Genomic DNA, 13,260 nt, shown 5'->3' with positions numbered 1-13,260 from the left:
GCAGGCTCGCCACCCACCAGCCAAGAGAACTGGGGTGACGTGCTAACAGTAGCTGCTACGAGGTGTCAGCAAGTGATAGCACCGGTCCCACCTGACAGCACGGGGGCAGCACCTGGTCAGTACCAAGCACGAAACAGGCTCAGTACCCTGCACAGTGCAGGGGCGCTAGCTGGTAATGTGCTTTCCCTTCACAATTTTAAGGAGGAAACGTCCTTGCTGTACATTTCAGCCCGCGCCTGCACGGTCACGTACACGTGTTACACGCGTTACACGCAGGCACGGCTTCCCGCCCCCACCNATGTGGGGCTGCTCCTGGAGGTGGTGCGGGCTGTGTCGCTCAGGCGGGATGGCACGGCCCATGAGACCTGGAGAGGGACAACGGCATCAGGGTCACATGGGTCCCCTGCCGGCCTGGGTCCCTTCGGCCTCTTGACAGCAGTCCCGTGATGCTGGTGTTGGCGGCAGCAGACCCGCTTCTGGGCCCCCGGACTGAGCCTCAGCCAATCCCAGCCTCAGGCTTCCTCTCGGGAAAACTAGGCTAACCATCCCACCGCCTCCCTCCAGGGGGCGCTCTTAGGCACGGAGCTGGGAAGCCCTGGGGGGCAGGTCCTGGGCCCCTACCTTCAATACTGGCGGAGGACATGGCCCTGCTGACGCGGCCCTCCATCATGTCGTAGGTGCGCTTGGGGGCGGCCGTCTCATGAGGGGGCCCGGAGCTGCTCCTGCCGTCCTCCTTGGAGCACTGGGACACGGATATGCCACCTGGAGTGCAGACCACGCTTGTGGTGAGGGGCCCAGGCACAGGAGCCGGGCCCTGCCACCAGGCTCGGCTGAGCCTCCTGGGGAGTCCCAGCGGGCAGTCCAGCCGGGGCCTCCCAGCCGGGCCCCAACGACCAGTCTCTCTCCAGCTCACGGCACCCATGGACAGGAGAGGCCGGCCAGCTTCCCGCACCCTCACACCCACGCAAACATGTCCTCACGCGGGTGCTGACTTGTGACACGAACATCAGTGCACACATGTGTGCGAGCACGAATCCAGAAGCAGCGTTTGAACACACAGCGTGTGCACGTATGAGCGTGTGCGCGTACATGCACGCCTGGCCACTGAGAGCAAAGTGAGGCTCTGCGCACGGATGTGCCTGTGTGTCCTGTGCACAGCGCGTACAAGAACAGATGTGCCTTACGATCCATGTGTGGAGCGTGCACAATCTGGGGGGGGTGGCGAGGGAGGGCTGTCCATGGCACACGTGGCCTTGCTCAGCCAGGATAAGCCCGGAGTGGCCAGATGCAGTGCTCCCCCACATAGGCCCAGGGACTGAGAAGACAGAGGCCTGGCCGTGCCCAGCAGGCCCCCCGTAACCTCTCTCCCTCAGGGTGGCTGAGGCTGGGGTGTCCAAAGCAGGGCACCAGGCCTGCCCCCTGAGAACAAGGTCTCCCCCCGTTCCTACACGGGGTCCACCCCAGAGGCTACAGGTGGGCGGCCTGTAGACGTACAGGCTGCTGCTCTGAACCTTCTTCAGAATTAACGGCTCATGTTTAAATGCAGAGATTTCAGATCAAAATGGAAAAATATATACGATATAAAAGGACAGATCAGCAGTGAGCTGCTGGGCTCACATCCGTACAGGGCCACCACTGGCAAACGCAGCAGTCGCCGTGCAGGCTGCCAGAGGCCCGCTCCCTGCCGCCCACCCCACTGCCCTCGCCAGCAGGCGGCCCCAGGGCCCCACCTGCACTTCCCAGGACCAAGGGGGCGGGCGGGCGGGCACAGGCAGAAGCAGACACAGAGGGAAGAAGATGCCCGCTGGCCAGAGGAGAAGTAACTTAGGGCCCTGCAGCGCCAGCCGCTGAGAGGGGCGCCCGTCAGATGTGATCCACTCGAGGGTCCTGGGTGCCCGAGGACGCCAGGAACCTCACGCCCCAGCTCTGCATCCCCTTTACTCCCCCTGTGCAGGGTGCCTTGGTTGTGGACCCTGAACCCAGAAGGGGAGAAGGGGGGCGGAGGCAAGGGGAGCTGGAGGGTCACGTTGGCCTCTAGGCAGCCACCCGTGTGCTGTCCATTAGAGCATGGTGTTTGCCAGAACTTCTAGGCTTCTGCTCTCCTGCCTCAGTTTCCCCACTCTGCTTCTAGCAAGGCTAACCATGGGTTTGTTTCCCAAACTGTGAAGAACTGAGCGGAGGTGAAAGGGAGGCCAGCCCTCGCCTGCCACTGGCTTGTGCCCTGCAGGGACAGGGAGGTCACCACCCTCTGCTCATGCTTCATGCTGTCACCCAGCCCTGCCTCGCGGTGAAGCCACCTCAATGGGCCACACACCCTGCCCCCCTGCTCCCAGGCCTCCTGGTCTGTCAAGGAGCCAGAGGGTGGCCAGAGAGACGGACGCTGGCTGTTGCTGTATATCTGTAAACTATAAAATGGGGATAAAATGCTTCACCCTGGTTCTCGACCACTCCAGCGGATGGAGGGGCCCCGATTCCCCAGATCTCTTTTCCAAAGACATCTGGAAATGTCTTCTACCCCCACCACGTTTTTCCAGACCCTCCTCTCTTGACCAGCTCCAGAAACACCAAAGCCTAGGGTTTGGTGGACAGGCCACGCCGGTGGGGCATGTTTCCGGGACTCAAAATTAACAAAGCGGCTTCCTGTTTGCATCTCATGTGGTGTCCTGAGAGCTCTCTGGGGGGCGGGGGGGCATCATTCGCTGGACTCCCCATGGCCCACTGTCCTCCAGCGCCCCTCACCCCTCTGTCTCAAGACTTTCCCGGCACTGAAGACCCCCACAGATGGGGAGGAGGAAGGCCCCAGGCCGCCCCGACAGCTCCTCGGAGCTGTTAACAGGACTCACCCTCGTAGGACAGGACATGGCCCTTCTTGCCCTCGTAGATGACGTGGCCCTTGGGCAGGTTGTCCTCCCGGCTGCGGTCCAGACGACTCGGGCTGTCCTCGCCGATGATCCTGGTGATGGTGCCTTTGTACAGGACGTCGGCCGGTGTGCCCTGGGGGCAGACAGCAGGTGGGCACACGGGCACAACGCGGGCGTGACCTCCCACTGCACACACAGGCGCGTGTGCACATGTGCCGGGTCCCCCAGCGAGCATGTGTGTGCATCCATGTGCTGCTCCGGGGGGGTGGGGGGGGGACGTGGCCCAGCAGAGCAGCACCATGTCAGCAGTGCTAACCCTCAGGGCCCTTCGCGAGCGCCTGCTGTGCAAGGGAAACCACTGGAGCCCCTAATTTTTTTTTTTTTTAATATTTTATTTATTTTTGAGAGAGAGATAGAGACAACATGAGCAGGGGAGGGTCAGAGAGAGAGGGAGACACAGAATCTGAAGCAGGCTCCAGGCTCTGAGCTAGCTGTCAGCACAGAGCCCAACGCGGGGCTCGAACCCACAAACCGTGAGATCATGACCTGAAGTCGGACGCTTAACCGACTGAGCCACCCAGGCGCCCCTGGAGCCCCTAATTTGTACTAACTCGTTTAATCCTGGCCGCAGCCCTACGGCAGGCACTATCATTATGCCTGTTTCAGATGGGGAAACTGAGGCACTGAGTGGTTAGGTGACGTCATCCGGGGTCACTGATGATGAGGGGCAGAGCAGGGACTGGAAGCCAGGCAGCACAGCCCTGCTGTCTGTGTTCCAACCTGCACTGTCTGGGTGTTACTCTCTTAGAGCCCAACGTAACTGGACAGGGGTGCTGAGACCCAGGCCCTGTGCTGTGCCTGTGGTTTTCCCAAAACCAGGGTCGGTCCCCCCCCAGCACGTGGACACAGGACCAGTGTCCTGGGCGTGGAAAGATGGGTAGCAGCCGCAGGTCTCTCCACTGGATCCCAAAACAGCGCCAGGCCTCCCCAGTGTGCCCCTCCACGGCGTAATCACAATCACGGACATCCCCAGACACTGCCCAATGTCCCCTGGGAGGCAAAGCTGCCCCCGAAGGAGAATCACTGCCAGAGAGCGGGCGCCCCACGATGGGAGGTGTTCGAGCGGAGAGAAGACAGCACACGGAGTGGCATCCTGCCTCGGACAACCCCCAAGAACACGAGTGTGGGGATCAGAGTATGAGTGTGGAGCTCAATGGCTGGACGCCAAAAAGCAGCTGTACAAATGAGTTGCTGGGTGGCCTTGGTCAAGTCAGTTGGCCTCTCTTAACCTCAGTTTGTACGTCTAGAAAATGGAAACAATTTCTGCATCTATAATTTTCGAAGGCACTTGACACAGACAAGCTGTCCCCAAATCAAGACGTCTCTTTTCTTCCTAAGATTCTGGGAGCCGTGTCACAGACGTGGGGGTCCTACTGTGTGCCACGCCATGGGCCATGAGCCCCCAAGAAACTTCTCTGCTGAGACACCCCTCTGCGGGGTAAGGGCATGGCCTGGGCTCCGTCCCGCAGGCCCAGCTTTGCAAGGAGGGAACAGGAGGGCGCTCGCCATGCGGATGAGCTCCCTGACCTCTCACCGCCAAGGCTCTGGCTGGGGTATCCCTGCCGCTGGGAAGTGTCTGTGCACAGGGTAGGATCAGTGGGTGACAGCTGGGCGGCGGGCCGGGGCACGCAGGGACATCCTGTCAGAACAGGCGCCTCAGAGGCGGCTGCTCCCGGCACAGCTATTCCCCAGGTGAGGCCATCAGAACCAGGCCTCTAACCGGGCCTCCACTGGGGAAGAGAGGAGGTTTACGAAGTTCCCCACGGATGGGAGAACAGGGGCTCTCCTGGCGGGACTGACGGCGCTCAGGGCTCTCAGGCGACACTACTTACAGGCACCCCTCCGTGCATGGACAGAGGAGAGGACCCAGAGGGGCTGTGGACCCCGCCCCTGGGGACAATACACTGGACAAACCCCTGCAAGCAGGGAGACTGTTGGCCTATGGCCTGTTTCAAGGACGGGAGCCTGCAGCCCCCTGGCGTGGACCCCCGCGAACCTCACTACCGGGGAGGGGGGAGCCCCAGGGAGGACAGAGTGCCTGGGGCTCCCTCCAGCCTCTGGACGTCACGCCCACTGGGTTCACGGATGTGTGCATCTGTCTGTCTGTGCGCGCGTGCCGTCTATGCGGGACTTCACGGCCGCCCGGACGGGAGGCTGTGGGAAAGTCTGACCCCACGTGCTCTCACAGCCGCCACCTTCTGCCAGAAACAGCTGGAGCGGGGGAGTGACCGAAATGGCGCAGGTCACAGCTGCCTGGAAACTTGGCAGACGGGCTCCCAGGAACTTCAGATCTCGACCTTTAATCACAAATGTCCCCATGAGAAAGACTCTGTGGGGAGTACTTTCACAGGAGGGGAGACAGACTGGGGGGGGGGGCGTTCCCCGCTGAGCGAGTGGCCACAGAGCTGGGCCCTGAATTCCTCGGCCTGACTTTTGCCCCAAGTGCTTGTTCTTTGCACTCAGCGAGTCTCCCTCCACTAGCCTGTTATTTCAAAACTCCCAGCTTTGTCCTCTGTGGTGTGACCTGGGGCCACCGGGGTGGCAAACACCTCACTGTCGCCCAGCCTATGGCTGGTGCTGCACCACTAAGGCGCGTGTGGGCGGGGCAGGGGTGTTGTGTGCGCACGTCTGTGGGCCTGCACATCTGTCCGTATGGCCTGTACGTGTGTCTGCACCACGTCCGTGTGTGTGTGTGTGAGTGTGTGTGCCCGTCTGTGTGCATGCAAGCGTGTCTGCGCCCATACTCCTAGGCACGCACGCACACACACACGTTCTGGCCCCATGTTCTCCGACACGCTGTCCCAGAGCCAGACGTGGCCGGGCATAAAACCCCAGGTCCGCTCCTTACGAGCTTCGTGACCTCTGGTTTATGCTCTGAGCTTCGGTCTTCTCATCTCTAAAATGGGCTATCCTAACATGGGATCTGCCAGCATAAAGCATCTTGTCTGACCTGGGTGCAAGGGGAGGAAAACAGAGACCCTGGTGCTTCGGGGCCCAGGAACTGCCGGAGCCACGCCTCATGCTCACTGGCCTGGGAGGAGAGGGTCTAATGGGTCCCGGGGGCGTCGGGGACCCCGACCGCGGTCCAGTGGAGAGCAGGGCCACCGTCCCTCACACAGGAGGGCCTTATGAACGACCACCCCAGCAGAGGGGGCCGGCTCAGCCGAAGGGCAGAGCCCCCGGCCACCAACACCCAAAGGGGCCCGTGCCCCCCACTCCAGGTGCCGCGGCCCTCCCCAGCCTGTGCCCCTGCCCGAGACGTGGCCACATGCTGTTCCGAAATTCCCGCAGGGTCACCCCCGGAAGTCTCCTCCGCTGGCCTGTCTGTGTGGCCCTGGCAGCCCCGGTCCTCCTTGATCATGGTGTTGCACTCAGCCTGAAGCGCCGGGCACCCTGAAGTGGCCCAGTTCTCACCGGCCTGTGTGCCCGGCCACTTCCCGCTGCCTAGCTGGCCCCTTGGAAGCAGCGACTTGTGTGTTTCGCTCAGCACTTGCAGCGCCCAGATCCGCACAGACGAGATGCGTGCCCATGGCACGAGCTGCTATAGCCGGTACGTCCCCTCACCCACCAAGACCGGTGCCATGCAGTGGCGCCAGGGGAACAGAGGGGCCGGGCCTTGGCTCCGCCTGCGGTCAGGGCCGAGTCTGGAGCTGCCGTCTGCAGGTCCTCCCCCTCAACCCCCCGTGCGTTCCTCGGGACACCTACGTGGGTGATGGAGCCGCGGTACGTGATGGGGCTCTCAGAAGGCACCCGCGTGCTGGGAATGCCCTTGGTGATGCTTCCTCCTGGAACGGAGCCCAGAGATGTCCCTAAAAGACACGAGACACGTCACGTGAAGGGCATCTGCAACCCTTTCCCAGATCCCAGTCCTAAGAGCCACCCGGACTGTGCTCCTGAGCTGCAAGTCCCCCTTGGGGTCTCCACACAGAAGGTCCCCCTAATCAAGAAAGGGTTCTGGACCCTGTGGGAGCTGATGACTCTCAGATCTGGGATAAAAGCCCCCATTCCTGCCTCAACCCTCCTCGCTGGGGATGCAGACTCACGCCCACCCCACATGCCCTCACCTCTCAGCACGGATGTCTCCTGGGCCGTGGGCACCCCCAGGCTCTCCGGTGGCCCAGCCTGGCCCCGTGGGGACAGCTGCTCCTGCTTCACTCCGCTGAAGGGCGCTGGGGACGGGCGAGAACAGTGAGGCACACGCCGCTGGCACAGGGCCCCGGAGGGATGCCCCCACCTAGTCCTACCCAGGGGCTGGGGGCCAGCACCCTCCCCTTAAGTCCAAGCCAGAATCCCAGGGGCCAAGCTGCCTTCCCTCGACCCCCAACATGGTCAGCTGGCGCCATGCCTGGGCCATCGAGGTTGGGGGCCCTGGTCCTTACCCAGCTTCTTAGGGTCCATGGCAAGGGGCAGCCCCATGGTGATGGGGCCCACGGGGGCCTTGGCGTGCTCTGAGTAAGGGACGTGGAGCTGCACCGACACTCCCTGAGAGGGACAGAGGTCATGGGTTCACAGGGGCCCCGAAGACCCCTACCACACACCCAGCCAGAGTGCCCTGGCACCCCCTTCTCCGAGAGCCCACGAGGAGAGGAATGCTGGGGTCGCGTGCGGGTGGGGGAGCTGGGAACTCAAGTCCCAGGCCTGCTGCCCAGCTGCGTGACCATGGACCAGCCCCCGGCTCTCCTGAGCCTCGGTCCCCTCCCGTGAAGCAGCCGTCATGAGCAGGTATGGGTGGTCTGGGGGCAAAGCAGACACCTTGTCCCCCCCATCACCGCACAGGTGGATAGGGCGGGGAGGTGAAGGGACAGATAGTCACAGACGGCTCCCCATGTGCTGTGTGTCTAGTGCATTCGACCTTCCATTCCACAGAAGAGAAACCGAGGCACGGCACGTTTGGGTAATCTGGCCAAGGCCACAAAGCCTGGTTACGGAGTCCATGCTCTTGACTGCCCGAGTGCCAAGATCCTGAGTGCCCGGGGCCAACTCCAGCTGCGAAGGGCACAGGGACGACCCCGGCCCCCGGAGTGCCCAGCCCCCACCTAGGTACCATTGTTTCCAGTGCCTCCACTTTACAGACGGAAAGCCTGCACCCCACGAGGAAGGGGCTGTTCTCTGGGCCCAGCCACACGGATGCTCCGGGGGTGCTGGCCCTCCCGCCTCACCTGGGAGATGGCGCTCATTTGCCTCTCGAGGACGCTGGGGTGCTTAGTGGAGGAGATGAGGGGCGGCGGGTTGGAGATGGCGGGTGGGCGAGGCAGGCCGGGCCGGGCGCTGTCATGGAGGCCCAGGGGCAGTGGGTGACCTGTAGGGCACACGTCTGTCCATCACAGGGCCCCAGCAGCAAGCATGCGCCTGCCAGACAGAGCCCCACCACCGGCAGGTGCCTGTCCACATGTGTCCCTCTGCTGCGCCACTCATCTCGGTCCTGATGAGCTCCCGCATCCTCAGTTCAGAGGCCACAGTCTACAGGAAGCTTCCCTCCACCCTACCACAGCCCAGCCCCCCGTCCAAGCCCCTCACCTCCAGCCCAGACCCCTTTTAACTGGTCTTCCCGTTCCCACTTTACCTCCTCGCCCCCAACAGCCCATTCCCCTCAAAGGAATTCTGAAAAGCCTAGTGGTTCACATCCTCCCCGTGCTGTGAACCTTCCATGGCTCCCCAGTGCCCCCAGGATAAACTCTTAAACTTTGACACGGCTTTCAGGTTCACCCGGCCTGGTGCTTGCAGCTCCCCCCAGACCCTGGCCTGATGCTCATGGTCCCCCCAGACCCACGGCCTGGGCATCAAGCTTCCAGAGAGGCAGCCTGACTCTGTCTCCCAAGTTTCACCTGCTCTTCCCTACGTCCGGCCCTCAGCACACGAGGCTCCCCTGCCTGGCGGGTCTTTCCCTGTTTTGCTCCAGACTCATTTAGCCCACTCATGCTTCAGGCGCAGCCCTGCTTAGGACGGCCTTTGCTGCCATCACAGCCCTTATCGATCCCCCAGATGTGCCACTTCTGTTGCTGGTGGGGCCTGGCAGGACTGGAGAACCCAGAGAACCAGCCTGAACATACCTGTAAACCAAAGCAGGCCCCCCCCCCCCAGGCTTTTCTTTCCACCTGCCCATTCTCTACTCTAAGTCACTGGTGGAAGACAGCACCCCCACCCTAGGGCTGCCCCTCACCAGCTCAAGTACCTCCTATGGCTCCCTACTGCCAGTGGCTTCAATTCTAATCCTACAAACTTCTCTAATCTCAAAAGATCCCCTCCTTTCCCTTCACTGACCAGACCATCCCTCTTGCTGGGTCCCCTCAGATTCTAAGATCCTTCTGCATGCAGTTCCAAACCAGTGCAAATAGTTGGCACCCACTGACTGCACTGGCTGACTCAGAGCGGTGGCTTGGGCTGAGCTACTCACCAGGCGGGGCGTAGGAAAAGGCCGAGGGGTCAGGGGTGTGCGGGGAGGCCTTGATCACCTCTCGAGGGGGCACGGGGAAGGGCAGGCCCGACGTCCAGCATGGAGGCTCTGTGGGCAGCTTCTGGCCCTCAGGTGCAAAGGCCGAGAAGAACACGGGCTTCTCTGCTGAGGGGACGAGGCAGGGCCGTCAGCCAAGCTTGGCCAGCCCTGCTCCAACAGGGCCCCCCTGCGCCCATGGTCCCGGCCAGCAGTGATGGGGGTCTGTGCTGGGGGCCCCCCGAGTGTGCAGGCCGGCACCACACGGAGCCCGGGGACTAGCCTCCAAAGCGGGGCTGGAGCTGGGGGCACAGGCCCAGGCTCCTGATTTTGTGTGGACATTTCCTCTGGAGCACGGCCATGACCGCCCAATTATTGTCTATGGCACAGCTGAGTGCTTGCAGCGGAGACGGCCTGGCTGTAAAGTCTAAGACACTGACTGCCCGGCTCTTTCTAGAAGCAGCTCACTGGCCTCTGCACAACGATGAAGGCTTGCTTTGATATGTACGCCCTGGCAGGATGGCCAGCCAGCAGTCCAGACATTCAGGATGATGGCCACCATGGCCGCACCTTTGCTGAGCACGTACTATGTGCCAGGCACTGTGTTAAGCATCCCGCCAGCACGGATCCAAGGAGCCTCCTCAGCAAGCTCGCAAGAAAGAGACTGTTACCAGATCTGGTGTGTGGAGGGGGAAACTGAGGCACAGACACATCAATGGAGTTATCTAAGGCCCCCAGCAAATACCTGGCCAAGTCAGGATTTGAACCCTCAGCCTCCCCAGCCTGTGCGGCTGCAGGTAACAAAATAGACTAACGTCCTCCCCCAAGCCTCCCACGAGCCAGCGCTACCTGAAGCGTGTACCGCCTCATTTACCCTCACTTCACCCTGAACAGAAGTATCATTGTCTCCGTTTTACAGATGGGAAAACTGAGGACAGGAGAGGCAAAGTCCTCTGGTCAAAGGGCCGCAGCTGGCAAAGGAAGGAGTTGCTAGCCCAGGCAGGCAGGCTCCAGACTGTGACCTTAACCTTCACTAGGCGGCCTGCCCACAGGAAGATGAATGACAGCTGGCCCCAGGTTCCCAGACCTGGGGCCACCCCACAGACATGGCCAGAGGCCAGGGGCTCAGGTGTGTGGTCACGGCATGCTCCCGCCCACCTCCCACTCTACTGAGATCTGCCCCGAGCTCCAGGCCTCTCCCTTGAGAACCAGCCTGGGGACTCAAGGGAGGGAAGTGGCCGAGAAGCCGGACAGGAGCACGACCGGGAAACGCAGGGACCGTCCAGCCCCCGGGGCAGGCGTCGTCTCTCGGGCCACCTCCAGATGGCGGCGGGAGGTTCTGAAGGCCCAAAGGGGTGGCAGCAGAGTGCCAGCACTGACCAGTGATGCCTGCCGTGGGCACGGCAGATGGCACTGCAGGGGTGTCCGCCCCAGAGCCCCTATCTCTACCACGAAAGACCCAGCTCCCCCTGATCCCGTGCCCTGGTGATGGGGGGCAGCCTGCAGGAGGCGAGGCAGCCGTGGGGGGAACAGCCTACGGGGGGTGGTCACAGATGTGGGGAATAACTCCCGGTAGGGATTCACTAGCCCCGAACAGAGGCACTGGGCCTGCCCTGAACACCCTAGGCCTTGCTTGTCCAGCTGCCCAAACCCCACTCCTGCAGCTCAGCCTGGGCTGTGGGGACAGGAGTGGGGGGTGGGGGGCTCCCGGGCTGGAAGGGAAATCTGGGGCCGGGCCAGTCTGGGAGGGAGGCCGAGAGCCTGGAGAGACAACCTGTTCCTCCAGCTGGCCCCGGGGGAGCCCGAGGGACCAGAGAGGTAGTGCTGGGCGCCAGCTTCCCACATGCCTCAGGGCGCCGAGCAGCACCCCGCGGCCCGGGAGGCAAGCGCGCAGAGCCTGGGACCAGGTGTGCGCCCTAGCGCCGGGAGCCGTTCCAGGAAGGGGACCAGAAGCCACTGGCGGCTCGCTTCCTCCCGGGACAGTGCCTGTGACCAGTCCCAGCAGGCCCTGGCTGGCCCCGCAGCTGCCCGAGGGTGCCCTGGCCCTGCTTGCAGCCAGCCCTGCCACCGGCGAACCCGCAGCTGGTGCCCCAGGGCCTGGAATGCCCCCCGGAGCCAGGCCTGGCTCCTCCCTGTGTTGGGCGTCCCGGTCCCGGCGTGGTGGCTGGCAGGGTCCCGAGAGGGCAGACACCCCACCCCGGCCCCATCCCCACCCGGGCCAATCAGCCCGCCCGGCGGCTCTGCCTCTGAAACAAAGCTCCCACCTCCACAGTCACCCCTGCAGCCTGGCTGCCGCCACAGCTGGTCGGGAGCAGCACATGGCCTCCTCCATCTGCCTACAACTCCCTGAAGGCCCTTCTCCTCAACGATGGCCAGAGAAAGAGAAACACAGAGAGAGAGAGTTCTTTCCGAAATATAAATCACATTACTCCCCACAACACAAACACATTAAAATTCCTCCCCCAAAGGCTCCTATACCTGAGACAGAATCCCTGTGGTACCATGGCCTATGTGGCCCTCCATAATCCGGGCCCCACTTTTCCTGCTCTGATCCTCTCTCCTACCTCCTCCCTGGCCATGACAACCTTCCGGCAGCTCCCCAAACACACCAAGCCTGTCCTCACCCCAGGGCCTTTGCACATGCTATTCCCTCTGCCTGGAATGCCCTTTACCCACATCCTCCCATGACTGACTCCTCATCACAGAGACCCCTACTCTGAGCCCTTCCTGACTCTTTTCCGTTCTTTAATTGCAAGAACAACTCCAAAGTCATCTTGCTTCTTTACGTGTGTGTTCTGGCTTAATGTCCTTCTCAACCACAAAGAGAGCTCTTGATGGCTTCCCCTTGTTCACCGCCAACCCCCTGCTGGCTGGCACAGCACTTGGCCATCACAGGTGTTCAACAAGTGTCCTGGCCCAGTGGCCGGCAAACAGCCTGTGTGCGGGCCAGGACGCATGCACACCCATGTGGTGGCGCTGAGACTTCCGGCAACAGAGAAAGCGGACGCAGGGAGGCAAGCGGGCGGGCTGATGAGACGGGGACTGCCTGGCAGGCCCGTGTTACTTGTGAGAAGCGTGGAGCCTTCCTCCCTTAGGGACAGCCCTGCTCCTTGTCCTCAGACAGGCACACAGCACCACCCTCGAGAGGCCCGTGGCCAAGGCCCAGCCCAGCTTTCTAGAGAAGGGCTGCTATTCCCTAGAAGGGGGCGCAGGTACCACTGGCCACCCCACACTGCGCTAGGCTGGCCAGGGCCAGGGCCAGGGGCTGGGACCCCTCGAGCGGCCAGCAAAAGCCGAGGCTGGCCCAGCATGGGGGAGCCTCTGGCGGAACCATGCCCAACACCCGTGACGCGCACAGACCCACTGTGTGCCAGGCTGGACGGGAGAGCGTGCCCCTTCGGGGACACAGGCCTGGAACTCCCTGGGTCCCATGGGGAGTGTGAGGCAGAGAGGAAATGCAGAGAAAGAGAAACCACGCCCTGCCCATCTCCTGACCTTGAGCTTCACACAGCGGCCATAAAGCACGCCCGGGGCAGAGGCTGTAACATAGCTGCTCCAGGAATTACCTCACGGGCTCCACACCGACCCCGGCGACCCCGCCTTGAGTGAGGTCAGGGTGAGAGCGGGAGCGGGCAGCACTTCCGGCCCGGCCAGGCGCCGAGCCTGCTCTATGGGTCAGGGAGCTCGTACGTGGGCTGAATCATGTGGAATGGGAGGCTGAGCCACAGACGTGCTTAGTGCAGACAGGACGCTTTTGAAACATTTTTAACGTTGTCAACGTTGGGAAACTAGATCTCACGAGAAAACACGATTTCTCGCTTCTCTGGAAGGCCTGTGCTGCCGCGTGCTGGCCCGGCTGGAGCCGCCATGTGCCCACCTTAGACCAGAAGTTCTCGGATCTGCCGCTCT

At 62.3% G+C, this 13,260-nt stretch overlaps 1 protein-coding gene across 1 annotated transcript in view; it reads right to left on the bottom strand.

Moving 5' to 3' along the window:
* Positions 1-13,260, bottom strand: part of NCOR2 (nuclear receptor corepressor 2) — a 179,475-nt gene that overhangs the window by 20,340 nt on the left and 145,875 nt on the right. The window contains 8 exon segments of the mRNA XM_077747973.1: positions 297-365; positions 622-762; positions 2,844-2,994; positions 6,627-6,730; positions 6,986-7,090; positions 7,301-7,403; positions 8,081-8,220; positions 9,316-9,477. Coding sequence (XP_077604099.1) covers positions 297-365; positions 622-762; positions 2,844-2,994; positions 6,627-6,730; positions 6,986-7,090; positions 7,301-7,403; positions 8,081-8,220; positions 9,316-9,477 — 975 coding nt within the window.

This window comes from Crocuta crocuta, unplaced genomic scaffold (genome assembly GCF_008692635.1).
Source record: "Crocuta crocuta isolate KB4526 unplaced genomic scaffold, BGI_CrCroc_1.0 scaffold29, whole genome shotgun sequence".
Taxonomy (NCBI): domain Eukaryota; kingdom Metazoa; phylum Chordata; class Mammalia; order Carnivora; family Hyaenidae; genus Crocuta; species Crocuta crocuta.
This window is presented reverse-complemented; position numbering and strand designations above follow the sequence as displayed.